Here is a 26,486-nt window from a genome sequence, read left to right on the forward strand (position 1 = left end):
TCCTCCTCTTCCTCCTCCCCTCGCCTTCCTCGCCGCTTCCCCAGGCACTCTCCCGGCGGCGGCAGCTGCGCCGCCAAAGCCCCGGGCCCCAGCGGCCCCCCACCCCTCACTCGCGCGCTCCCACACTGCCTCTCCCCCCTCCCCGGGGGGAAGGCCTTTTAATTTATTTATTCTGCTGGGACTGAGGTGGGGGGCTTGACTGGCGGGGGAGAAGGGGTCTCCTCGGCTTCTACCTCCCGCGGTTGGGGCTACCCTTCCAGCTACGGAGCACTCCATGGCGAGCGCCCCCGGGGCCTCTCAAACTGTTTCCAAACTGCCCAGACCGGAGGTGGGCGCGTGGAGACTCGGCGAAAGGGCTGGGTTTCGAGTGGGGTGATTGTGTGTTTGAATACTAGGAGCGGGGCGGGGGGGGGGGGAGGCAGACGTCGACCCCAAACGAGTTGCAATCGAGGTATCTCGGCTCCTGCTTCCTCTTCGGCCCTCACACCCCCTCCCTCCCTGGAGCTGTACTGGGGAGGGGAAACCAAGATTTGGAACCACATTAGCCTTCACATTCCTGGGAGGATACAGCCCTCGCCTGGATATGGAAGATAGCTTTTTTTTCCCCTTTCTGTTTTTATTTTTGGAGGGGAGCGCCCAGTAATTGTCCTGAACACATGCTTCTTCCTCCCTCCTTCTCCAGCCACCAGCGACAGAGTCCCCTTTTTTGCATTTATCATTTTCCTTCCCCTTTCTTTATTAAAGGTCCGGGAGTGGCGGCGGCCAATCAGCGCTCGGCTTCCATTTTGTGAGTTCAACTCTGAGGCTTCCCCGGCTGTCGCGTGGATATGTTTGCAGACCCTTCGGTCTCTCTTCTCGGGCTGCCGAGGCGAAGAAGCCGCCTCGCTGGGGCTTCGTGGTGGTGTATTTCATATTGGGGCTCTTTTCGGGGTTTGTAATTTGGCCGTGGGTAGGTAATTGGCTGGAGCAGGGCGGCAGGGCGCGGCAGCCAATCAGCACGCGGCTTCTATAGGGCTTGAGTTATTAGACGCTGATCTCAAAACATCCTTCATCAGACTCCAAGGAGAGGCCAACAGATGAGGGGAGCCATTTTTCTGCAATGGAATTAAATGGCCAAGTGGGTTTTTCCTTTGTTGCAAATGGGGAATGCTTTTCCTTTGCCTCCACCATCCAGTTCAGGACGCCTGAATGTGTTTAACATTTGCCAAAGGACTCACACTTGGAAGAATGAAGAAGACCTTTTAAAAAGATCTGGATTTTTCCTTATGACTTGGAATCCATCTTTGTCTTGTATAACTAGGTCATAGCACACTATTAATGTCAGCAGTTAACAGTTTTGAATTCAAAAAACCTAAGTAAATGACATATTTATTTTTTTTCCTCTTTTTCTTGGGTGGGTGTGGGGGGGAGAGCTTGGCGCTGTCTTAAATCTGTATTCTCTTGATTGAACAATAAATTTTTAAATATAGTTTCCTCTATTAAACACTTAAGCCTGGCCATCTTATTAACTTTTTAATAAGGTAATGTTTTTAATGTATAGTTGTAAGAGTAGCGAAAGAGCAGCAACAACAACCAAAAAATGTGAGCTGTTGTTACTGTTAAATTTTCTAAAAACCTTTTACATTGTAAGTACCCAATCCATTCTGTCCTTACTGCACTGCAGTTTTCATGTTACTGTCGCCTGAGATGTCCTGACTTTTCGGAGCCTTGATCTGCATGTATGTCTTTGTCTCTGTCTGATGTAAGTCAGTTACAATGCTTTTAGACGGTTGCTTTTATAAAGCTACGGTTTTTTAGCTTCAAGCTTTTTGGAAATGTTTACAGCAATAGATGCTATTCAGATTTCTTCCCAATAACTCGTACACTTTGAGAAAAATCGATCAATTTGAAGAAAAACAGCTGTTTTTCTCGACTCGGGTGGGGGGGGGTTGAGAAAGGAAGACCTTTGTATAAAAAAAAGACTAAAAGCCGTCACTGAAAACGAGATTAAAACTGGAAAACAAGTCCTAGCTGGTTCAAGCCAAACACCTACGTTAACTCGGTGGTATTTTCTATGGTGGTTGGGATGGCTGGTGAGCTGTTTTTGCCTTTTGTTTGACTTGACTGTGTTTTCGCCTTTTGTTTCTTAATGACGATCACACCATTGCTAAATCCAGAGCAGTAAACAGCCCTCAGCGAAGCCGCCTTTTTGCCAGCCCAACCCTGGAAAGTTTGCAGTCGTGGAAGGAGCAGAAAATACCATGAGTGTAACTTACAAAAAGGTAACAACAAAAGAACACCATTACCCCAGATTTTTCCCCCAACTAAACAAAACAACAAAACCTGTTATTTCTATAACACCTCCAAAAACACCGCCCAGCTTTTTCTCCTAGACTCCATGGCACCGGGCTGAGCCGGTAAGTAAAAAACTAAAATAAAATTTAAAAAAAAAAATTTTTTTTTAAAGTGCCTTTTGCCCCCTTCGAGGAACTCTTGATTGAGCAGGGCCATGGACTGTAGGTGATTGGGAGCTGATGTTTCTGGAGCTTGAGTTTGGCAGTCGATTGCAGTGGGTGGGTGAGGGGACAAGGGCTCTCCAGACCCCTTTGCTTCTTCTGCTCCAAAGGCGAAGAGAGATCTTCCCCGTACCCTGGGCATCCATGGAGCTGCGTGCGCTAGATCTTTTGGCTCGCCTCAGGTCTGAACCTTGATGGCAGAGGAGAAATTGACGTGCTTTGGCGATGGAGGGGCTAAAAAAGCGAGGAAACCTTCCCTCCCATGCTAAGGTCTCGTTCCCATTTGATTGTGGGGTTTCTGCACCCCGAAACTGGCTTTTCGGGGCTCCGGGGCTCGTCTGCTTTTCCAAAGAGAAAAAGGACAAAAGGCCGGCGTCCATGTTGGCACCATGACGCAGCATCTCTCCCGCCTGCAGCCCGGCGCTGCCTGTCCTCCCGGCCGCGCTCGCTCCTCCCTCCCAAACACGAATTTTATTTTCAGGGCTTTGAGCCGGGCTTCGGGCTGGGCCGGGTTGGGGCCAAGGTTGGGGCCACCCGGCCGTTCAATACTGCGATGGTTAATGGCGGCCGGCTTTCCTCCTTCCTTCTGCCATTCTTCTTTGTCCCGGTTGTCGCTGAGAGCCGGGAGGCAGTCCCGCCCCTCTTAAGAGCCTGCAAGAAACGGCACCCGCGATCCGGGTGACCGGTCTCCCGGGCCCTTAGGCCTCCGGTGGGGGGCGTCGCAGACCTTAATACCGGCACTCGCCTTCCCCACCCCCACCCCGGGGTGCGGCTGGGGCAGTGGCGGTCGCAGGGAGGGGGGAGCGGAGGCCGGGCAGGGCGAGGCGCTGGAGGAAGACGGGTTGAAGACCCTGATCTCCGCAGCAGCCCCATACTCCCGAGGCCCACGGGGGCACGAGGCCTCGCTCTCTGGCTCCAGTGCCTGCCGTTCTGCCTCCGAACAGGAGCCAGTAGCCAAGGGCTAAGAGGCAGTCCAAACCTTCCTTCACTGCCCACTGGGCTACCAGGAGACCCACCACTGCCTCCCCCAGTCGTCCTTTGATAGCGGAGCCGGAGGGGCGGGTCTCCCCTTTTGTCCCACTTTGGGTTTGAGGCCTTCGCAGTGACTGGTCCCTTCACTTGGGATGCCAGAGGCACGGCCTCCAGGGGTTGGAGGTGTGTGCTGGAAAGGAGGGGGCTTGGGGCCTGGGAAAGCCGATTGGGGCCTCCCTCTCGGGATCCCCCCCCCAACCCCCGCCGCGATAGTGCCCGAGGGTAAAGTCTTAGATCTCAGCCTTCCTGGGGGAGGGGATGCGGACAGGGCGGGCCTTTGGAAATGCAGATGAGCTGTCTCCTGCTGCTTGTCGCCCGGGCTGAACTTTAGTGACTCAGCCACCCCCACCCCACCCCCACCCATTCCAGAGTGAGGGCCGCCTTGTCAGCTGGGAAAGGGGGGCAGCATTTCTGAGGCTCCCTTTCTATCTAGTAGACCCTGTTGGTTTGCTTTTTGGCCAATGCGTTCTCTGACCTACACACTATGGAACTGCCTTAACAGATCCTCCGAATTTACAGGTCTTGACCGGAGCAATGTCTGGGTTATCCCCACGGTAGACAATCCTTGCTTCCTCTGGACATTTGGAGCAGGCCTAGATTGGCTGACAGTCTTCCCACCAAAGTAGGTAAGACCCCTTTCCCAAGTTGAGAAAACTTGTTTCAGGGGGCTTCGGCCTGCGGCCTTCGAAGGGCGGCTTGGGATCCCCAAACCCGCTGGGCTGGTTCTGCAGCCCTTCCCCCACGCTGATGTGGCGTGTGTGTGTGTGTGTGTGTGTGTGTGTGTGTGTGAGAGAGAGAGAGAGAGAGAGAGAGAGAGAGAGAGAGAGAGAGAGAGAGAGAGAGAGAGATGGGCGGCCTGCTGGGTCCAGTGCAGCCCCGCCTGCCAGCCTCTGTTGGGCGTTTTGGGGCGGGCGGTTCTCTGCCGAATTTAGCAGCTTACTAGAGGACAGCTACGAAGTATTTCCCAGTGGTGTGCTTTATGGTGGGTAGGAGGGCCCTCTGGAAGCTTCTGAAGACACTGACTGCTGCCAGACTTGCCCGCGGTGCTTCAGCCATTCCTCTTGAGTCCCATTGGGGTGACCAAATGAGCCAGTGATGTCTGGCTTGCTGGGTAGACAAAGAACCAAAAGACCTGAGCGTTAGCCAACTTTCCGAGAGAAAAGGTTTTCTTGACTTCTTTTCCTGGTTTCTCACAGCGTCCTCCTGGCTCCTAGCAAGGCCAGGAGTGGTCAGCCTGGTTTCTAGGCCCTGATGAAGCCGGACATAAAAGTAGGCTGGCCCTTTACCTGTGGTGACCTTGCATAACCGACAAGTTCTGCCTTGTAGTCTCTACTCAGTCTCTCCATCTGCACAGGAATCAGAAGTTGAGAGGGGGAGAACCTACTAAGCCCGACTGTGCCTGTCTCTTGACTGTCTCATTAAGAAGTGCATCTAAGAATTTGCCCTTCTAACCGCCACTTTGCCGGACTCTCCCTGGTAGGTGACACCTGGCATATCCCCCAGTTTGGTGGCTAGCAGTTGGAATGCTCTCCTCCCAGGTGGGAAGTTTCACTGCTGAAGGTAGTGTGGCCCTTGATCTGACGGACCACTGCCTCCCTACCCCCAAGTGTGTTTCTAGTTGTTACTTTGATAAGCCATTTGGCCGCAGGTGCCAAGGACCATGCTGGCTGCTTCTCCTATTGGGGGTCTGAGCTTCCAGCAGCCTCCGGTCTTCCCTTTTCTCCTCACCCCTACAGCCAGTGCTGAAGTGTGGGTTAGGAAGCCTGGAAGGGCTCGCCCTGCTGTGGTTGGAGACACACTGTTGCCTAATCAAGGATGTTTCGTGTTTGGCTGCTGTGGGTTAGCTATGGCCGGCGCTAGTGACCTTGGACCAGTGCTTACCCCCCCCCCCCCCCCCCCATGTAAAATGATCCGATACCTGCTGAAAAAGGTTGGTGGGTGTGGATTAGGTGAGATTAAGAGGGCCTGACTCCCGGCTCTGACCTCACAACCAGTTGGCCTCCATTGTGATAGGTTTTGTTGCTGGGAGTGGCTGCAGGGGTGGGGGCTGGGCCGCCTCCTGGGCTCCTCCCTGCCAGCCCACTTCCTGAAGCACGTGCTGGAGCCTCCAGGCAAAGGAGAAAGAAAACTGGCCCTGCTTGGGAAGGCAGCCAGCCCTGTTTTTCTTCCCGTATAGTTTTGAGTCCAGGCTGTGTTCCCCGCTCCGCGGTGGGGGTCATGATTTAAGGGTCACCCACCAATGGCCCCAAGAGAAATGTTTCACCCAAGGTTATGAGGCCACCATGGGCAGAGCCTGGACAGGCTTCCAGGTGTCTTGATTTTCAGCCCAGAGCCTGGGCCCATGACACCCCCTTGCCCAGCTGTCTGGGTTATTTTAGGCTCCCTCCCGTGCCAGCTGTCTGGGAGCAAGGAGCCACAATGGTCCTGTGGCTCCTGCTGGTGCAGAGGGGCCAGGCGGCCAGGCATGGTTGAGCTATCTTTGTGCTGGGAGGATTGAACTCACTCCCAAAATGAGAAAAGCCCAGGAAAAGCGCTTTCCGAAGTTGATTTTCTCCATATTCTAGATACCCTATAAGGCTTTGAACCCAGTTGATTTTACCTAAGGGCGCTCTCTGCTTCTGGTTAGAGTCCCGTCCTTGGGTGTGTGGTCCTTATCTTCTCCAGCCTCAGACTAATTGATTGAAGTCGTGCTGTGTCAGCTGTACCCTGGAGGGCTACAGGCTTCAAGGGGCAATTAGGCGCTAAACTGTGGTATGGTGCTTGAAAGGGAAAGATGGAAGTGACAGGGCCAGCTTGTGACTGTCTCCACTTAAAGCTTTTTCGCCTCCCTTTCTCCTTTCTTTGGCCCCCTTTATCACCTCCTCGGGCAGCAGGGTGGGGCAGTTTGTCCCACTGTTGTTCCTGGCCCTGAGGGGGTGCCCCGCCCACTGGTCACCCACTGAGCTGGGGGCGGGGCTGCTTTGGCCTGCTGAGAGAGGGCCACGCCAGCGGAAGGCCTGCCTGAGCTGGGAGGTGACTAGACTAGCTTTACTACACAGATTCCAGTGTCCCCGCCCCTTCCGGCTCCTCCACCTGGCCAGGAGCCCAATACTAGAATATGACCTTTCAGACGCTGGGGTGGGAAACAGCAGCCAAGATGGGTCGGAGTACCCAGCCATCACCGCTACCCCGACCCTCGTGTCTTCTCCGATTTTCCCGTGCCCTCAGGCAAAATCTTCCCAATGGGAGCCAGGAGGGGAAAGTTGAACAGAAACCTTTTGTACTATTTATAAACTTTTGGTTTGCGAGAGGAAGGTCTTGCCATGTCCAGGCTAGTCCTTTTGACAAGCTGGGACCGTAAGTACACTCCTTAGCACCTAACATTGGCTGTTTTGTTTTGTTTTGGGTTTTTTGTTTCTTTGTTTCCTTTTCAGCCAGGCTTCCAGAAGTAACGTACCCATCCTCCACTTCTTGAGCTGTTAGGAAGGGAGACTAACTACCTAGCCAGGTCCATAAGATAGCCCAGCACCCCAGGCAGCCTGGCTGCACCCCCTCCCTCTCCCTTGCTTTATCTGTGGAGTCTCTAGCTGGAGTCTTTATCTCCCATCTGCATTTGGATAGCTAAATTACTGATTTATGGCACCTCTTAAGTAGGGGAGTGGAGCCCTCCGCCTCCCCCACCCAAACTTGTACTTAGGCCTGAAAGATTGAAGTTTAGCCTCTGCTCTCCTGGGCTCACCCATTGGCCTCTCTGTGTCCCAGTCTTCCCAGTGACCACCTGGCAGCTCCCTGAGGGGTTTTGATAGGCGAACCAACCAAGGCCTTTCTCGTTCTCCAGGAATTCCTAGAGAACCAGAGCGTGACCCTGCCCCCACCCCCACTCCCACCCCAGAACATCTTGCAGGTGAAGGAGTGAGCCGCCCATGGTGGCTGAGTGTGTGTGTGTGTGTGTCTCCCTTCCGCTGGGCCTAACCCCTGAGGAGGCTCTAAACAGCAGCTGGCTGGATTCCTGGATATTTTTAGCTACAGATCCAGCCCCACCATCACCATGAGAGGTGGGTCCTAATCCAACTCTCCGGGCCTAGTAGCTCTGGGGCTTACTGCCAGCCTCCTGTTGAGGAGTTGGTGAGGAGGCAGGCCGGAACCGGTGGCCGGCTCTCTGTGCTGCCCGGAAACACACCCAAGTCAGAGCTGTTCTTCGCTTTGGAGCCTCTCCTTTCTGCAGTTTCCTGCAGACTTGCTCTGGTCACCTAGGATGGAGACTCCCAACCCAGGTTTGGGGAAGTTTGTAGAAAGTCAAGAACCTTCTTTTGGTTATATGTAGTAGAACAAGTTCTTTCTCTTTTAAGTGAGTTCTCCCGTGGCACATGCAACCAGCCAGCCTCCTGGGTCAGGCACCAAGCCCTAAGGAGTGGGAGAAGAAACCTCAAGTCCTTGCAAAGGTGAGTGCGTCCCAGCTCACTGGAAACTTCCCTTTTGTGTAGTCTACGCCACTCTGGAGAGAGGCCTGCTCTACGCCTCTGAGGAATCTGTCTTCTAGCGTTCTTGTACATTGTCCCTCCTTTTTTACCATCCTCAGGGAGCCACTGAGAGTCCTAGCCCCCCCCTTGTTGGTCTTTTGGGGCCACCCCCTTCTCTTTCAACCAGCAGAAAGGCCTTCCCTGATGTAGCACGTTGCCTTGACAACCCCTTGGGCCTGTCTTCCTCCCCACCACTGTGAACCTAGAGGTTTTCCAGCCACAGTACATTTACCCAAGGTAGGTGCCCCTCCTGCTTACATGAGCTCAACCCTCTGCCCAACTGTACCCAATACAGCAAACACAACCTTCCTTGGTCCCTCAGTTGCACTCTCAAAATGGATCTCGCTGGCGCTGGACACCGGCAGGAACACGGCTGCTTCTCAATAAACAAGTTGCAAAAAAGGAATGAACGCGTTGCTGACCATTTGTCTCAGGGGCCCTTGATCCAGGGCAGGGATAAGACAGGATTTCTCCCTAACCCCTGGAGGTTGGTTCCAGGTTTTATTTTGAGTTTCCACGGGCGGTCGCTGCTGCCCTCTGGTGGTACAGCTTTGCATTGCGTCTCCTGGAGGAACGGGGAGGGGGCGGGGAAACAAGAACCAACCTAGCATTTATGGAACTCCCGGTTGGTAGTATCTTCCACAAAGTGAAATCTTGATGTTTGCTGACAACCCGAAAATCGGGAATCTTCAGGGTGGAGCCCAGGTCAAGAAGATCTCTGAGCTTTGCCAACTCTACCTTACTAGGAGGATACTTTAGCTAGGAGGATCATATTCGTACTAATTCTCAGGTTCCGCCTACTTCTGGCAGACTGTAGGGGTCCTACTACTTGACCACTGGCCTGGTTTTGGAAATGGACCCTCAGCTCATAATAACAGGAAAAGGATGGGTCACAGTGACATCAGCCAGCTAAACTTGCTTGTATTACACTCTTAGCCAAGAGCTATTTGAATGGTCATGGGAGTGGAATTCCTGAGATGAAAGACAGGGCCGGAGGACACCAGAACACTTTTTAGTAAGGGGGGTTATCAGTCTCAACTAGGTCTCTCGACCTGTCGCCCTCGCGACATGTCATGCTTCGGTTCACCCCTCTGAGCCTGGCTCAAATACTGCCCACGTATTTTGAGACAACTCTGGAAACTGGCTATTCCTCTGAAGTCAGTGCGGAAGGCATTCCCCGGCAGGGGGCGCCGTGGCTCCACTGTGTGGGTCAACAACGGGTCCGGAGGGTGGGTGAGCAGAATTCCTGCATTCGAACCCTGACGAGGGCCAGCGTCACCTATGTGGACACACACGACCCACGTTCTGGTGTCTTCCGTGGGACGACCGCGGCTACAACTTGAAAGAAAATAGGCCGCATCAGCCCAGTAGCAGCGAGGGCAGGATGCGAACCCAGGCTGCTGCGGTACAACCCGCCAATCAAGGAGTCTCTATGGGGGTGGGGCCGGCCAATCAAAGGGTCCTCGCCAGAAGGCGGAACCTGCCAATCAAGGGCTGTCCGCGTGAAGTCGCAGAAACCACGAATCTAACGAGCCGGGGGTGTGCAGGGACGTGCGGTGATGGGGATGCGCTGCGCTTGCTCTTCAGCATCCGGTTCCTCAAAGTTGCTTCATTTCCCCTGGGACTGAAAGATAAACCCCAGGTGTTTGTGGGACCATAGCAGAGGGGAATTGAGGCACGGAGGTGAGTCCGGGAGGCTGCCTGGCAGAAGTGGCGCCAGCCGCCCGAAGGTGGAGCCTTGTAGTCCCGCCCTGCAGCCCCGCCTCCACCCTGTCGCTCAACTGGGCTCTGGGCAGCGTACAGCATCCAGCGCTGCGGGCTCCGGGCTATGGACGCCCCGGGTGCTCCGGCCCCAGCTGCCGCCCCCAGCTCGGCGAGGAGGGAGCTGAAGATAGTAATTGTGGGTGACGGCGGCTGCGGCAAGACATCGCTGCTCATGGTGTACTGCCAAGGCTCATTTCCCGAGGTGAGGCCCACTAGGTGATTGGAGGGGTGAGGATGGGCTTGAGACTGCAGGGAACGAGGGGAGCCCCCCCCAGCCTGGACCCAGGCCCCAACCCTGGACCATAGATTCCAGGGTGTCTCCTCCGGGCAACCCTTCCAGAATTCTTGAGCCTAGTGGTTTGCCAGATTTGAGCTGGATGCAGTGAGGGTGTTAGACAGTTGTGGGGGAGGGATATGTCTGGGACTCTAGGTCTCCTTTGCACCCCTTAAAAGATCAACCCGACCCCCTCTCTCACAGCACTATGCCCCGTCGGTGTTTGAGAAGTACACGGCTAGTGTGACAGTGGGCAACAAGGAGGTGACCCTCAACCTCTACGACACAGCTGGTGAGTGCACCAGAGCCCAGGAGGTCCCCGTGGTGATCCCCAAGGGATTCCCCTGCTTGTTGGGGCATTTCCACCCTGACATCCTAACGTGCCTGGTCCCTGCAGGACGCTAGCTGGCTGAGAGGCTCTGGAAGCCAAAAGGACCTCAGCCATCTCAGCTTTAAGTGGAGGCAATAGGTTGAGGTGAATTCTGAGCTCCCGCCCCACCCCCAGCCCCCCATTCCTATGTTCTGTTAGCCACCCTTGTTTCTCTCCTGTGGTTCTTGAAAACGTGGGTTGTACTTCTGCCTCCCAAGGTTGCAGAATTCATTCCTTACTGTGGTTGCTGATTAGAGTCCCCTGGGGCTTGGATTCCAATGGGCTGTGTTTCTGGGCCCTATAATTTTGCGTTAGTGAGATACTGATCAGAGCTGTGACCCCAGCACTCTGCATATGGCTGGCAGGACTGGATGTTGAGACCCCCCCCCCCTCCCTGCCAAGGACCTGTGAGTGGACCTGTGTCCCTGGCTTCTGGGATCCTAGAGCTACAGTCCATACTGTGTTTTCTTGGTTTTTCACTGACGAAACAGACAACTTTAGAAAAGGAAATGGGTCAAAATAAGGTTCCATCTGCTACAGCTGGCCCCTCGAAGAGGGAACTTCTGCTCATAGTCCACCGACACTGGGATTCCCTTCGGGATGTCATCAACATTTTTGCAGGGTAAAGGTTGGACCAGGTGGTTCCTCACCCAGTTCTGCGACTCAGTGTTTGGTGACTTGGGTAGAACCACGTCACTGAGTGCCCCTTTCCTGGCTAGTCCATCCTTGTGTGCGTAAAAGCCTGTGGTCTTAGATGGAGCCCAAGTCCGGATAACCTCCCCACCTTTCCCGGAGAAGTTCAGGAGGGGGCTGTCCCCACAGCCTCTACCTTGCTCCTGTAGTGGGCAGGTTCTACTGGAGAGACTCCCACCCCTCTGGGTGGCTCACTGAGGCTCCCCGTCCATCCTCTCCTCCAACCCCAAGTGTGTGAGGAAGGAATTCCTGAGGTGTGTCCCAGAGAGCAGTTAAGAGTCTGTCTGGAGGACCTACTTTCACAGGTCTCTTATCTAGGAGCCAGGGAGGGGCAGGACCATTGACCACACTATGGGGGAAGTTCTGGTTGAGCAGAGGTATTGCATACCGCCCCACAGCTCCAGGAGAGGCCAGGAAGTCTATTTTTTCCTCCCTCTGCCATCAGCCTTTCCTGCCACATCCCAGAGTTCCCTGTTAAGGATCGTTTTCCCCACCAGACCAGAGCAGAGAGCATTTGGGACATTTTCTAGTAAAAGAAAGATGCCCAAAAGACATGCCAGGCAATTGTGTGTCATATGAGGGTTCAGAAAGCTGCTACTGGGTAGAAAGTTTGTCCCAAGAGGCTGTGGGAGTGAGGATGGGGGGCTGTGGGAGACCTCAGTGGCTGTCACTAGGTTGTCTATAACTTTCTGTTACCTGCTTGGAGTCAGACCAAGACTCCTGACTTAGTTCCACTAGCTGTGCCATTGGGGGCACCTGGGGCTCAATTTTTCTTATCTTTCATCAGAGCTAAAACAGTCAAGAGAGCCGGCTGTGGTGGTGCTCACCTTTAATCCCAGCACTTGGGAGGCAGAGGCAGGTGGATCACTGTGAGTTGGAGACCAGCCTGATCTACAAAGCGAGTCTAGGTCAGCCAAGGCTACACAGAGAAACTCTGTCTCGAAAAAAACCACACACACACACACACACACACACACACACACACAAAATAGTGAAGAGAATAAAACCAAATTCACATCCTCAGGTGGGGCTGGCTCCTGGACAGCTGGGCACATACTGGTCTTTAGACTTCTTTGTTTTGTGCTAGAGCTGAAAACCAGACCCCTGTGCGTACTCCACCACTGAGCTATAGCCCCAGTCCTCACTCTGAATTTGTTTGAGCCAGGGTCTCTGTTCCTCTGGCTGGCCTCAGACATGCTGAGTACCCAGTGCTCAAACACGCCCATGCTGCCCTCTAATTCTCCAGTCTCCTGCCTCAGCCTCCTGAGGCATGCACACTAACATGGCTCTGGCCCCAGCTCCTTCTGTAGGGGGTAGCGGATCTAGATGCCCCCTCAAGAGTGTCCACCATGACTGGGGAAGTCCTAATAAGTAGGAGGAAATTCCCTGGCCGGTGAGCAGTATACTTGTGAGGCTGGGTCACTCCTCTCATGGGTGTGTGTGTGTGTGTGTGTGTGTGTGTGTGTGTGTGTGTGTGTGTGTGTGTGTGTGTGTGTGTGTGTGTGTACAGTGTTTGTCAGAAGGAGGCTCCAGAAGTGACTGTGGAGTAAATGAATTCATCATCGGGGAGATGAGTCAGCTGTACCTTGTGGCCGGGTCTTGGGGTAATGTGGTAGAAAATGATGGCCAGTAACTGTCTAGACCAGAGAAAAGTGGAGGCTAAGGGGGCAAGGGCAATGACTGAGTTAGAGATGAGTCTAATAAATATCATAGAAAGCTCTAGAACTGGGGAGAGGGGCCTGCCTTCCTAGTCAGCAGTGATCAGAATTAGGAGACAAGAATAACCCCCACAAAAGTTGATATTTTCCCAGCCGGGCGTGGTGGCACACGCCTTTAATCCTAGCACTTGGGAGGCAGAGGCAGGCAGGTCGCTGTGAGTTCGAGGCCAGCCTGGTCTACAAAGTGAGTCCAGGATGGCCAAGGCTACACAGAGAGACCCTGTCTCAAAAAAACCAAAAAAAAAAAAAAAAAAAAAAAAAAGTTGATATTTTCCCAAACCCAATATGGAGCGATGGCCATAGGAAATGCTAGTTCTGTGCCCACAGGGCCCTCGCACAAGGCCTGCCTGCCTGCTTGTCTCCATCCTGCGGAAGCACTGGGTGCTCAAGAGGTAGACGGGGTGGGGCCCTAGCACCCATAGCCCCAGGAGCCTCCCCTGAACCCTGACATCTTCAGACAGGAAGCTGTGGTGAGGCCAGAAGGTTCCTGGGCAGAAGGGTGGTGTTATGGTGGCAGTAGGGGTGTTTAGACACCACCCAGAGACTCTCATCTAATCTTGGGGGGGACAGGCACAGAAGCATGGGGAACTGCTTAAGAATCAGTAGGGGGAAAAAAAGGAGGAAAACAGGAGCTGCTAAAGACAAGGGTCAGGATGAGAGGGGTTCCCGGGGAGGTAAGGGGGTGAGCAGGGAGAGCCCCAGCAGACCTAGTAAAAGTGGGTTCCTCCTTCAGCAGCTTCCCCATCTCATATGGCCCACCCCTTCTCTGACCAACACTTTGTCAAAACGGGTCACCTCCTGCAGTACAAATGGCCCTCCAGCAGATTCCGGGGAGCATTGTGGCCTGATGACATTGCCACTCTTCAACACAGTTTTACGACTTAGGGACCCTGTCCCGGAAAAGGAACATGGTCAAGGGAAAGCCCCGTTTCACGGAGGAAATACGTCAGGTGGGGTGACAACTTCACTTCCACCTGCCCCACACAGACTGCTAGCCGCAGGAAAACGGGCGAGGCTTCAGGGGAACTCTGGCCGGCAGCCCCATTTCTCACTAGAACCGAGGGCGTGCTCAAGGAGATGGCTTGTATGAATATGGGCAGGTGACCAGGCCTCTTCATGGGCAAAACAGGGTAACGGAGCAACCTGGGGGATGGGAGGTCCCCTAAACAGGTCAGAGACTCAGGGGTTAGAACTGAACCCAGGTAATTAACCTACCTTGGAAGTGGCTGGTTCCCATAAAAATTACAATAGCTGTGGTCACACCTCTACTCAGGCCCAAAGTCTTTTTGTTTCCCAATCAGGACAGAGCCAATCATCACTCTACCAGATAAAGGAATTAAGATTTAGAAAAGAGCCAGGCAGTGGTGGTGCATGCCTTTAAACTCAGCACTCACTCGGGAGGCAGAAGCAGGTTTTTTACTGTGAGTTCGAGGCCACCCTGGTCTACAAAGCGAGTGCAGGACAGCCAAGCTACACAGAGAAACCTGTCTTGATAAAACAAAAAATAAAAAAACAAAAAAGGATTTAGGAGAGAAAGTACTAAGGTCCCAGATGTATACGCAAGTCATGTCTGGTGAGCAGTGGGTATCTAGTACCCAACCTCGAGGGAAGCATGGGACAGCAGTACCTAAATTTGTCTCCCTCCCCACAAGACCCTGTGGGGTCTTGTATAGCCCTGGCTGTCCTGAAACTTGCTCTGTAGACCAAGCTGGCCTCGAACTCAGAGATCTGCCTGCCTCTGCCTTCCAAATGCTGGGACTAAAGGCGTGTGCCATCACAAACCAGCTCAAGTTTCCTTGTCCTAAGAAAAGTCAGGCTAGGTAGAATCAAGCCCAAGGAGGAACTAGGGTCTAAGCTGGCGCCCCATTCCCTCCCAGAGGCCCCCTTTCCCTCGAGACAGCTGTTTGTGCCACATGTCTTTCCTGTCAACCTTGTCAGAGCTGGGGTGTTGTCCTAATTTATTTATTTATTTATTTTGTGTTGTCCTAATTTAGTGTTCTGTTGTTGTAGTAAAACAGTGACCATAAACAACTTTGTGGGAAGAAAGTTTCTTTTTTCTAAAAAAAATATTTATTTATTTATTAAGTATACAGTGTTCTGTCTGCACATACACCTGCAGACCAGAAGAGAGCACCAGATCTCATTATGGATGGTTGTGAGCCACCATGTAGTTGCTGGGAATTGAACTTAGGACCTCTGGAAGAGTATTCAGTGCTCCTAACCTCTGAGCCATCTTTCTAGCCCCAAAAGGGCTTGTTTCATGTACAGTCCACCACTGAGGGAAGCCAGTGCAGAAACTCCACACAGAACCTAGACCAGTGGTTCTCCACCTTCCTAATGCTGTGACCCTCTAATACAGCTCCTCGCTGGGCACGGTGGCGCACGCCTTTAATCCCAGCACTTGGGAGGCAGAGGCAGGTGGGCCGCTGTGAGTTTGAGGCCAGCCTGGTCTACAAAGTGAGTCCAGGACAGCCAAGGCTAACACAGAGAAACCCTGTCTCAAAACAAACAAACAAACAACAACAAAAAAGTTCCTCATGTTGTAATGACCCCCCCAGTCATAAAATTATTTTGTTGCTACTTCCTAACTGTAATTTTGCTACCGTTATGAACCGCAGTGTAAATATTTGATATGCAGAATAGCAATATCAATATGAGACCCCTGTGAAAGGGTCATTTGACCTCCTCCTCAAAGGGGTCATGACCCACAGGTTGAAAAAAACGAGGCAGGACCCGACTCAGAGACCATGAAAGAATGCTGCTCACTGTCTTGCTCAGGGGTGGCACCGCCCACAGTGGGCTGAACCCTCCTCCATCAATTAGCAAACAAGATAATGCCCCAAAGACATGCCCACAGGCCAATCTGATGCAGGCAGTTGTCAACCGAGGGTCCCTTTTCTCAGATGTTTCAAGTTGACAACCAAGATTAGCCATCTCAGGTGTATAGAAGGAAGCTCTTTACCTGACTTCTGGCGTTGGCTGAAGGAAAAACACCTGAATACCCTTTTTCACTTACAGAGTGATTAGCTGTGTGGGGTGAGTCACCTGTCTGTAATTTGGTTTCTCTGACTAGAAAAGAAAGGCTACTAAAGCCTGCCTTGTTTTATGGAATGCGCTCGCGTGCGCATGCAGAGACAGCTCAGTGGTTTAGAGTGTGTTCTACAAACTTGGTGGCAGTGGGGGGGGGGGGGGGGCTGAGTTTATTCCCAGCACCCATGTCAGGCAGCTCATAAATGCCTGTTAAGTCCAGTTTTACCAGAACCAGACACAGGGCTAGAGAGATGGCTCAGCCACTAAGAGCACTCCGATGTTCTTTCAGAGGACCTGGGTTCAATACCCAGCACCCATATATGGCAGCTCACAACTGTCTGGAACTGCAGTTCCAGGGGATCTGACACCCTTACACAGATATACGTGCAGACAAAATACCGATGCACATAAAATAAAAATGTCATTAAAGAGAGAAAGAGAGAGAGATCCAGATTCCACGGGCACCCACGCTCTCAAGTGTGCAGATCCATTTACTGATGCACACACTTATACAAAATTAAATTTTATTTACATATTTATTTTGGTTTTGTGAGACAGGGTTTCTCTGTGTAGCGTTGGCTGTCCTGGACTTGTTTTGTAGAGCAGGCCAGCCTTGAACTCATAGCAATCCGCCTGCCTCTGCCTCCCCAGTGCTGGGATTACAGGCATGTGCCACCACACCCCACTCAAAATTAAGTTTTTTTTGTTTGTTTGTTTTTTGGTTTTTTCGAGACAGGGTTTCTCTGTGTAGCCTTGGCCATCCTGGACTCACTTTGTAGACCAGGCTGGCCTCGAACTCACAGCGATCCGCCTGCCTCTGCCTCCCCAGTGCTGGGATTACAGGCATGTGCCACCACGCCCCACTCAAAATTAAGTTTTAAAAAGCATCTTTTAGAGGGTAACATTCACAGGTAAATGTTACTATCATTACGCATCCTTGTAATTACTCTCATCAAGACCAACCTGGTTTTACAGCTCCATTTCACAAAGAAGAAAACTGAACGTGGGCTTCAATCCAAGGTGGGATCCTTTGAGGGGACACTTTTAGAGTGGCCTTGGCACCTTACCTTGGCAGTGAGGACTAAGATGTGTGGCACTGCAGTTTACAGAGTGCCCAACTGTGACCTTGACAGAGGTGCTCTCCTCAGCCACCTGCACTCTTAACAAGAAGAACTTTGCCTGGCTGGCTCACCTCCTGGGTGCTTCCTGGATTAGCACAGGTCTGGAAGTGACACACCCATAATGCCACAGGGCTGTGTGGGCACAGGGCTGGACTTAGCTTTCCCCCTTTGCTCACTCAACTTTTATTGTGCTCACCTGACTCCCAAGGCTTGCAATGGGCCCCCTACCCGGGGAGGGGGCAAAAGTCATAAAATATACTGTGACATCAGATAGTAAGATGTAGCCAAAAGAGAAAGGAAGAAAACCTTTGTCATGGGACAGACGGACAGAGGCCATTGCTTCAGGGTGGTCAAGAAGGGGTCCCTGGAGGAGATGTGACATTTCTCATTAGACCCAAAGGTAAAGAGAGAATACCAGCCAACTGCAACCTGTCAGGAGAACCTTCTGGAAGAGGGAACAACCAGAGCAGTGTATGTGAACACTTCAGCCCACTGTGGTTCCACTTCCTCCAACCTACAGCAACCTCACTCCACCCACTTTGACCCAGCCAGCAGGCTTCAATGTAATACTTTGAGTCCTTGTCACTCAGCCCCACACATCTCAGCCTTTGTCTCTGCTGCCACTTGAACCAAAACAAGCCAACAATTAGCCAGTATTTCATGAATATCTCCTGGAGCCAGGAATTCTTTTTGTTTGTTTTTGGGGTTTTTGGTGGGGGGTTTTGGAGACAGGGTCTCTCCACGTAGCCTTGGCTGTTCCAGACTCGCACTGTAGACCAGGCTGGCCTTGAACTCAACAGATATCCACCTGCCTCTGCCTCCCAAGTGCTGGGAGAAAAGCCATGTGCCACCATGCCCAGCTTGTTTTTGTTTTTGTTTTTGATACAGGGTTTCTCTGTGTAATAGCCCTGGTTGTCCTGGACTTGCTTTGTAGAACAGGCTGGCTTCAAACTCAATATCCACCTGCCTCTGCCTCCTGAGTACTGGGATTAAAGGCATGCACCACCATGCCCGGCAGCCAGAAGCGCCTTTTTTTTTTTTTTTTTTTTTGAGACAGGGTTTCTCTGTGTAGCCTTGGCTGTCCTGGACTCACTTTCTAGACCAGGCTGGCCTCGAACTCACAGCAATCTGTCTGCCTCTGCCTCCTGAGTGCTGGGATTAAAGGTGTGTGCCACCAGGCCCAGCAGCCAGAAACTCTTAAGGATAGACGTGGCGAATCTCTGTCCTGACAGTGTGCCCTGTCTACGGATGAGACAGTAAGCAGGTCTGTCTGTGTCTGTGGAACCTTGTCTGGGACACACTTGGAAGACATGCTAAGAGCAGGGAGGGCTTGTCGGAGGAGGAGATGGCTCAGTGGTTGAAGAGTTCAGTTCCCAGCATCCACATAGCAGCTCACAATTTTCCGTAACTCTAATTCCAGGGGGTCTAACATCCTCTGCAAGCGCTGCATGTACATGGCACACAGACATAGATGCGAGGAAAACATACACATAAAATAAATAAACCTTTTTTTTTTTCTTCTTAAAGCATACAGTGGGGCTGGAAAGAAGGTTCGTCAGTTTAGGTAGGGCACTGGTTGCTCTTGCAGAGAAAGCCAGACTAGGTTTTCAGTACCCACAGGATGGCTCATAACCATCTGTAACTCTACTCCCAGGTTATCCTGTATATGCCCCAGGAATACACATGATGCCCATCCAAATACACAGGCAAAACACTCACATTCAGTGTGGTGGTTTGAAGGAAAACAGTCCCCATAGCTCATCTGTTTGATGCTTGGTCCCCAGATAGTGGAACTATTTGGAAGAGATTAGGTACTGTGGTCTTGTTGGAGGCAGGCGTGTCACTGTTAGTGGGCTTTGAGGTTTCCAAAACACATCCCAGGCCCAGTTTCTCTCTCTGTAGCCTGCACATCAGATGTAGAACTCTTAGCTACTTCCTTAGCGCCATGCTTCCCACCGTGATGGTGATGGACCAAGCCTCTGAAAATGTAAGCAAGTGCCAATTAAATGCTTTCTTTTAAAAGTTGCCGTTGGAGCCAGGTGTGGGGGCCCGCGCCTGTAATCTCAGCCCCGGGGAGGCAGAGGCAGGCAGATCTCTGTGAGCTCGAGGCCAGCCTGGTCTACAGAGCAAGTCCAGGATAGCTAGGACTATCAGAGAAACCATGTCTGGAAAAACAAGAACAAAGCCGGGCAGTGGTGGCGCACGCCTTTAATCCCAGCACTCAGGAGGCAGAGGCAGGCGGATCCATGTGAGTTCGAGGCCAGCCTGGTCTACAAAGCGAGTCCAGGACAGCCAAGGCTACACAGAGAAACCCTGTCTTGAAAAACCAAGAAAAAAGAAAAACAAGAACAAATTGCCTTTGCTGGGGTTGGGGATTAGCTCAGTGGGGATTTAGCTAGGAAGCGCAAGCCCCTGGGATTGGTCCTCAGCTCTAGGGGGAAAAAGTTGCCTTGGTCATGGTGTCTCCTTACAGCAACAGAATATTAACAAGACATATTTAAAATGATGGCCATGGGCTGGAGAGTTGGCTCAGTGGTTAAGAGCACTGTCTGTTCTTCCAAAGGAACCAGGTTCAATTCCCAGCACCCACATGGCAGCTCACAACTGTCTGTAACTCCAAGATCTGACACCCTCACACCAATGCACATAAATTAAAATTAAATAAAAATATTTTTTAAAAAATGATGGCCATGCTACACAGAGAAACCCTGTCTCAAAAACAAAACAAAACAAAACAAAACCACAAAAAACTAAAAAACAAACAAACAATGGCGATGCAGTGGGGCGCACACCTGTAATCCCAGCACTCAGGAGGTGGATCTCTGTGAGTTTGAGGCCAGCCTGGTCTACAAAGCTAGTTCTAGGATAGCCAGGGCTACATGGTGAAACTCTGTCTTGAAAAACCAAACAAACAAACAAAAAAACAACATAAGATGAAATGAAGGTAAAAGTAGAAGATGTTTACTGTGAAAAAGGAAATAATATGGTGTGGGTGTTTACAAACAAAATACAAAGCTGGCTGGCATGGTAGACACCCTCAACCTGAGAACTAGGGAGGCTGAGGCAGGGGAATTGCCACAAATTCCAGGCCAGCATATGCTCTGTAGTAGGTAAAGCTGAGTGTTTCAGCTCAATCTGATATTGTTTTAAGATCTGTCCAGCTGTGCCTGGCCTGGTGGCACACATTTTAATCCTAGCACTCAGGAGGCAAGAGACATGTGGATTACTGTGAGTTCGAGGCCAGCCTGGTCTACAAAGCGATTCCAGGACAGCCAAGTCTAACACAGAGAGACCCTGTCTCAAAAAAAAAAAAAAAAGGGGGGTGGGGGGGGGTGGAGGCTGGAGAGGTGGCTCAGTGGTTAAGAGTACTGACTGCTCTTCAGAGGACCCAGGTTCAATTCCCAGCACCCACAATGGCAGCTCACAACTGTCTATAACTCTAAGACATGACATCTTCACACAGACATACATGTAGGCAAAACACCAATGCACTAAAAATAAATTATTAAAAAAAAAAAAAAATCTATTCAGCAGCCAGATGTTGAATGGTTTCTCCTTCAGGAGATGGAGAAGAGGAAAGAGCTGGCACAGGAAGCCATTGGTAGCTGGCCACAGTGATGGTACTCAGGAGGCAGAGGCAGGCAGACCTGAGTCTAAATAGATCCAGGACAGCCAAGGCTAGATATTGAGACCTTGTCTCCAAAAAAAAAAAAAAAAAAAAAAAAAAAAAAAAAAAAAAAAAAAGAAAGAAAAGAAAGAAAGAAAGAAAAGAAAGGAAGAAAGAAGCCATTGGTGATTTGGAGAGGATGGCCTGGGGGCAGGGCCACTAGCAAGCAATAGACAGATGCAAGCTGTGCACAGGCTCTGCATTGACAGCCACCAGCCTGGTGTGGTAATTAATCAGTTAAAATGTAGCTAGCCAAGTGCAGCCAAGGAACTCAGTTTCTTTTCTCTTGTTAATTAGTTGACATTTGAACAGTGACACCAGGCTGGAAGCTATCCTGTTGGACACACATGAAGATTGCTTAGTGGGATAACATCCTGACCCAGTGCCCCACCATCCCACAAAGGGTGTCTCCTGGTTGTAGTGAGGAGGGGACCCTGCCTCAGCTGTCATCACGATGGCTGTGCATACTCTAATAAACCATGCACATTAGAGAGCTACTGGCTGGTGGCAGCCCATAGAGCAGGTTTTATTATTTGTCTATGTCCCAAGTTGGGTGGGCTGGAATATGCCAGCACTCGGAAATTGGAGGCAGGTGGGTCAGTAGTTCAGGACCAGCGTGGGATACATAAAACCTATCTCAAAAAAAAAAAAAAAAAAAAAAAAAAAAAAAAAACACACAACAACAACAGGGCTGGGCGTGGTGGTGCACGCCTTTAATCCTAGCACTTGGGAGGCAGAGGCAGAGGCAGGTGGATCACTGTGTGAGTTCCAGGCCAGCCAGGTCTACAAAGAAAGTCCAGGACAGCCAAGGCTACAAAGAGAAACCCTGTCTCAAAAAATAAAAAACCACAGCTGGGCAGTGGTGGTACACCCCTTTAGTCCCAGCACTCAGGAGGCAGAGATAGGTAGATCTGTGTGTTTGAGGCCAGCCAGAGCAAGTTCCAGGACAACCAGGGATACACAAAGAAATCCTGTGTGAACTCCCCCAAAATACACACACGTACATATGCAGGAGTCAGACTTCCCTGATGGTGCACACCTTTAATCTCAGCACTTTGGAGGTAGAGGGAGGAGATTTTGTGAGTTAGCAGCCAGCCAAGGCTTACCATCTTAAAAACAAACAGAAAGGGATGGGCTGGAGAGATGGCTCACTGATTGAGAACACCAGCTGCTCTTCCAGAAGCCATGGGTTCTATTCCCAGCACCGCTCACAACTGTCTGAAATTCCAATCCCAGGAGATCTGGTGTCTTCCTCTGGACTCTGATGGCATGTGGTACAGAGACAGCCAGTAATTCAAAACACTCATTCCTACATATAAAATATGTTAATTTTAGCCGGGCGTGGTGGCGCACGCCTTTAATCCCAGCACTTGGGAGGCAGAGGTAGGTGGATCCCTGTGAGTTCGAGGCCAGCCTGGTCTACAAAGTGAGTCCAGGATGGCCAAGGCTACACAGAGAAACCTTGTCTGGGGGGGGGGAGAATAAAAATATGTTAATTTTTAAAAGTTGGGTGCCGGGCAGAAGTCCTTTCTGCTCTTAAATGCTCAGCCATCCCTTTAGCCTCCAAAATAAGTCAATGTAAAAAATTGTGTATACACCAGGCGTAAGCACACACCTTTAATCCCAGCACTTGGGAGGCAGAGGCCGGCCTGGTGTACAAAGTGAGTCCAGGACAGCCAAGGCTAACACAGAGAGACTCTGTCGCCAAAAAAAAAAAAAAAAAAAAAAATGTGTATATTCTTTATCAGTGTTTTGCCTGCACATATGAGCACCATATGTGCCTGGTACCCCAGGACATCGGAATAGGGTTTCAGATCCCTTGAAACTGGAAACTGGAGTAATGGATGGTTGTGAGCCATCTTGGGAACGGAACTTAGGTCCTCTGGGAGAGCAGCAAATGCTCTAGCCCCAATAAAACAATTAAAACAAGAGAGAGAGAGAGAGAGAGAGAGAGAGAGAGAGAGAGAGAGAGAGAGAGAGAGAAAATGAATGAAAACCTAGTCACTAGGGTAAAGGTTAACTACTGACCTGTCACTTATGCCTGCTGGGAGAGGGAAAATCTACAACAGAGTAACACTGGATATGTCAACCACTCCAACAGGCCTCATGTTGACAATCTGTATAATGGACTCCACAGGGGGTTTTATGTGCTTTTATTTGGTTACAGTTAGGTGTTTTGTTTTGTTTTTGGAGAGTGTTTCTCTGTGTAGACAGACTTAGCTGCACTCATTTTGTAGACCAGGCTGGTCTCGAATTCACAGCCTCCAGATGGTGGTTTTGTTTTGTTTTATTGGAGCGTGTTTATGGCTTTATTTTGTTTTCTTGATTTTGGGGGTGTTGTATTAGATTTAAAAAAAATTTTTTTTTTTTTTTTGGTTTTTGGAGTCATCCCTGGCTGTCCTGGACTCACTTTGTAGACCAGGCTGGCCTCGAACTCAGAGATCTGCCTGCCTCTGCCTCCGTGTGCTGGGATTAAAGGCATGAGCAACCAAGTCCTGTTTAGATTTTTTTTTTTTACATCTGCCCACCAGAAGAGGGCACTAGATCTCCTTAGAGATGACTGTCAGCCACTATGTGGTTGCTGGGAATTGAACTCAGGACCTTTGGAAGAACAGACAGTGCTCTGAGCCATCTCTCCAGCCTTTGTATTAGTTTTTTGTTTTTGGGACACAAAGTTGTGAGTAGGAAGGAGAGACAGAATTTTTTAATTTAAAAATTGTTTTAACTAACAAAAAATAAAAAAGAAATTCTTATTCTTACCTAATTAGCACTTGCAAGAATGGGCTGGAGGAATCCATGCAGCAGCCCCGAAACCATGGAGCCCAGCACCCGCTTCCGGGCCTTGGGGATATCTGAATGGGCAAGACCCCCCCCCACCCATGTGAGTCGCAGGCTTGCCGGGCAGAGGGGCATGCCCATCCTCGTCATAATGGCTGGGGTTTGCCGGTCTTCTCAATTGCCAGCCCAGCTGAGCGCTGCATGGGTTTGATGGTGTAGAGTCTGTCACCCCTTTCCCTGTCCCGCCCATTTTATAAATGAGGAAAGCAGGCCCCGAGGTCATCCCCCCACCCCACACCCCGCGCTGCAATCAAAGCCTAGACAGGGACCCCAGGCAGTCAGAAACTCATGCCTCCGATGCGCTCTGGTTTCAGGGCAGGAAGACTATGATCGGCTGCGGCCTCTGTCCTACCAGAACACACACCTCGTCCTCATCTGCTATGATGTCATGAACCCCACCAGTTATGACAACGTACTCATCAAGGTAATGTCCCGCCTGCCTCTGAGGGAGGGGGATAGGGCCCCCAGCGTGGTCTCTGCCCTAAACTACCTTCTTCCTCCTTAGTGGTTCCCCGAGGTCACACATTTCTGCCGAGGGACCCCCATGGTGCTCATCGGCTGCAAGACAGACCTGAGGAAGGACAAGGAGCAGTTGCGCAAGCTCCGGGCAGCTCAGCTGGAGCCCATCACCTACACACAGGTGGGCCAGGGCTCCACACAGGTGGGCCAGGGTCCCCGCTACCGTGCAAATCCATGATCCCTCAACACCGAGAGCCAGAAACCACCCAGCCCTTTGTCTTCTCAACTGGAGTGCCTGAGCAGGCTTTTGGAGAGCTGAAACAAACAAGGGTCTAAGGGTCACCTAAAAGGGCTGGAGAGAGGGCTCAGAGTTAAGAGCACTGGACTGTTCATCCAAAGGTCCTGAGTTCAATTTCCAGCAACCATCTGGTGGCTCACAACCATCTGTAATGTGATCTGATGCCCTCTTCTGCCTTGCAGGTGTACATGCAGGTAGAACACTGTATATGTAATAATAAGTAAAAAAATTTTTTTTCGCGACAGGGTCTCTGTGTAGCCTTGGCTGTCCTGGACTTGCTTTGTAGCCCAGGCTGGCCTCGAACCCACAGCAATCCACCTGCCTTTGCCTCCCGAGTGCTGGATTAAAGGCATGTGCCACCATGCCCGGCTAAATAAGTAAATCTTAAAAAAAAAAAAAAAAGTCATCTAAAAAAATAGAGAGCAAAGTGGTGTACACTTTTAATCCTCAGGAAGCAGATGCAGAGATGGATCTCTGTGAGTTCGAGGCCAGCCTCTTCTACATAGCACGTTCCAGGCCAGCTAGAGGTACCTAGTAAGACCCTGTCTCAAATAACTAGAAAGAAATAAGCACTAATAATAGTAAAAGCAAGATTTTTATTTTTATTTTTTTCACTCCAAGATGGCACTGACAAGGAATAGCCTGAGACGCAGCTGACCTGAGCCCCAAGTCTCTGCTCCCATCTCTGCTGAAAGCTGAGGAGAGGAGGGGACAGATGGGGGCCAGCAAAGGGCGTCTTCCATCCAGCCATGCAAACACCAAACTGGCCAGGGCTGGAACAGAGACAGGGGTTCCCACCAAGGTTGCGTTTCCAACTCTGGAGGACCTCCAAAGCCAACTCCAAACTCCTAAGACTCTGTGGGGGTGCCGGGAGGCCCCAGGCCCCTCTTCTAATTAGTACTGCTTCTTCCTATGCCCTCCCAGGGCCTGAATGCCTGTGAACAGATGCGAGCTGCACTCTATCTGGAATGTTCCGCCAAGTTCCGGGAGAACGTGGAAGATGTCTTCAGGGAAGCGGCCAAGGTAGCCCTCAGCGCCCTGAAGAAAGCACAGAGGCAGAAAAAACGAAGAATCTGCCTACTGCTGTGACCCTGGCATGGACGGCCTTGGAGTGGAACTGTTGCAGCAAGGGACCCAGGCCCAGGCTCCTGCTGAGATTCTGCCCCATCACAGCCCTGCAGTGCCTGGCATCTGGGGCTAGACTCTCAGAACAGTCTGCAGCTGTCCCCTTTGGGTTCACACTGTAGTTCAGTGGAGGAGGAGGAGGATGTCAGACCCACCAGTGTTCCTCTACCATGCGACTGGCACTTGTCCCCAGGCCGCAGGAGGGTCCCTGTCACAGCTCCTCCTTGCCCCAGCCATGTGTGTTTCCCTTTCCAGACCCAATTCATGCTTGAACCTCAGAACGGCATGGAGAGTGTGGGTATAAATGTGGACGCACAGTGCTGTTCCCAGAGTCCCAAGCCTGCTGTCCCTCTGCCACTGCGTCCCTGAGCTTCTGAGATAGTCGTAGCTACATCTTCCAGCCCTTTCCTGTTTCCCCTCAGGAACCTGGGGGCCACAGCCTATCAGGAGAACACAGGCCTCCAGCCGGACACGGGGCTGGTTTCAGCCTCTCCCTACATACCACACTGAGGACTTGTGCCTCAGTCTTGGTCACAGCCTGAGACACATGTTAAAGGGGAGAAGAAACAAGCTCTCAAAAGGTCAAAATGGCCAGGCGGCGGTGGCGCACACCTTTAATCCCGGCACTCGAGAGGCAGAGGCAGGCGGATCGCTGTGAGTTCGAGGCCAGCCTGGTCTACAAAGTGAGTCCAGGACAGCCAAGGCTATACACAAAAAGAAAACAAACAAACAAACAAAAAGGTCAAAATATTTTTGGGCCACCCATCTGATCGCTGCTTACAGCTGACTTCTACTGGAGACTCCTGATGGACAATGCTGTGTCCCTGTTGGGGGCCTCGGGCCAATGAGTTCTCTCCTTAAACTATGTCCCATCTGTAAATAGCCAGGGTTGGGTCATTTACATGGTCAGGCCGTGCATCACCCCACTCAGTCTCTAATTCAGCCATGATGTGGAGCTCAGGAGAGGACTACCACTGCCTCACTCTAGAACTGACATGGCCACCCCCTGCTCACGCTGGACATTTGCTCAGAACTGGTCTGCAGACCACCGGTGTCTCTGACCCTGAGATCCTTGAGTCCTGACACTCCTTCCAGAAGGCTGA

The 26,486-nt window shown here is 51.4% G+C and overlaps 1 protein-coding gene and 1 long non-coding RNA gene across 2 annotated transcripts; both read left to right on the plus strand.

The window, feature by feature from the left end:
• The first annotated feature begins 6 nt into the window (after positions 1 to 6).
• On the plus strand, positions 7 to 3,205 carry LOC127202766 (uncharacterized). Its single transcript, XR_007832356.1, has 3 exons — positions 7 to 328; positions 745 to 1,355; positions 2,157 to 3,205. It is a non-coding gene; the product is annotated as an uncharacterized LOC127202766 (long non-coding RNA).
• A 6,244-nt stretch (positions 3,206 to 9,449) lies between these two features.
• On the plus strand, positions 9,450 to 25,706 carry Rhof (ras homolog family member F, filopodia associated). The gene is made up of 5 exons (XM_051161539.1): positions 9,450 to 9,992; positions 10,269 to 10,356; positions 23,816 to 23,925; positions 24,007 to 24,141; positions 25,183 to 25,706. The coding sequence occupies exons 1-5, from the start codon at positions 9,855 to 9,857 to the stop codon at positions 25,345 to 25,347; spliced, it is 636 nt and encodes a 211-aa protein (XP_051017496.1). The 5' UTR covers positions 9,450 to 9,854; the 3' UTR covers positions 25,348 to 25,706.
• Positions 25,707 to 26,486: the final 780 nt, after the last annotated feature.

The sequence above is a fragment of the Acomys russatus genome, chromosome 19 (assembly GCF_903995435.1).
Source record: "Acomys russatus chromosome 19, mAcoRus1.1, whole genome shotgun sequence".
NCBI classification, from domain to species: Eukaryota; Metazoa; Chordata; class Mammalia; order Rodentia; family Muridae; genus Acomys; species Acomys russatus.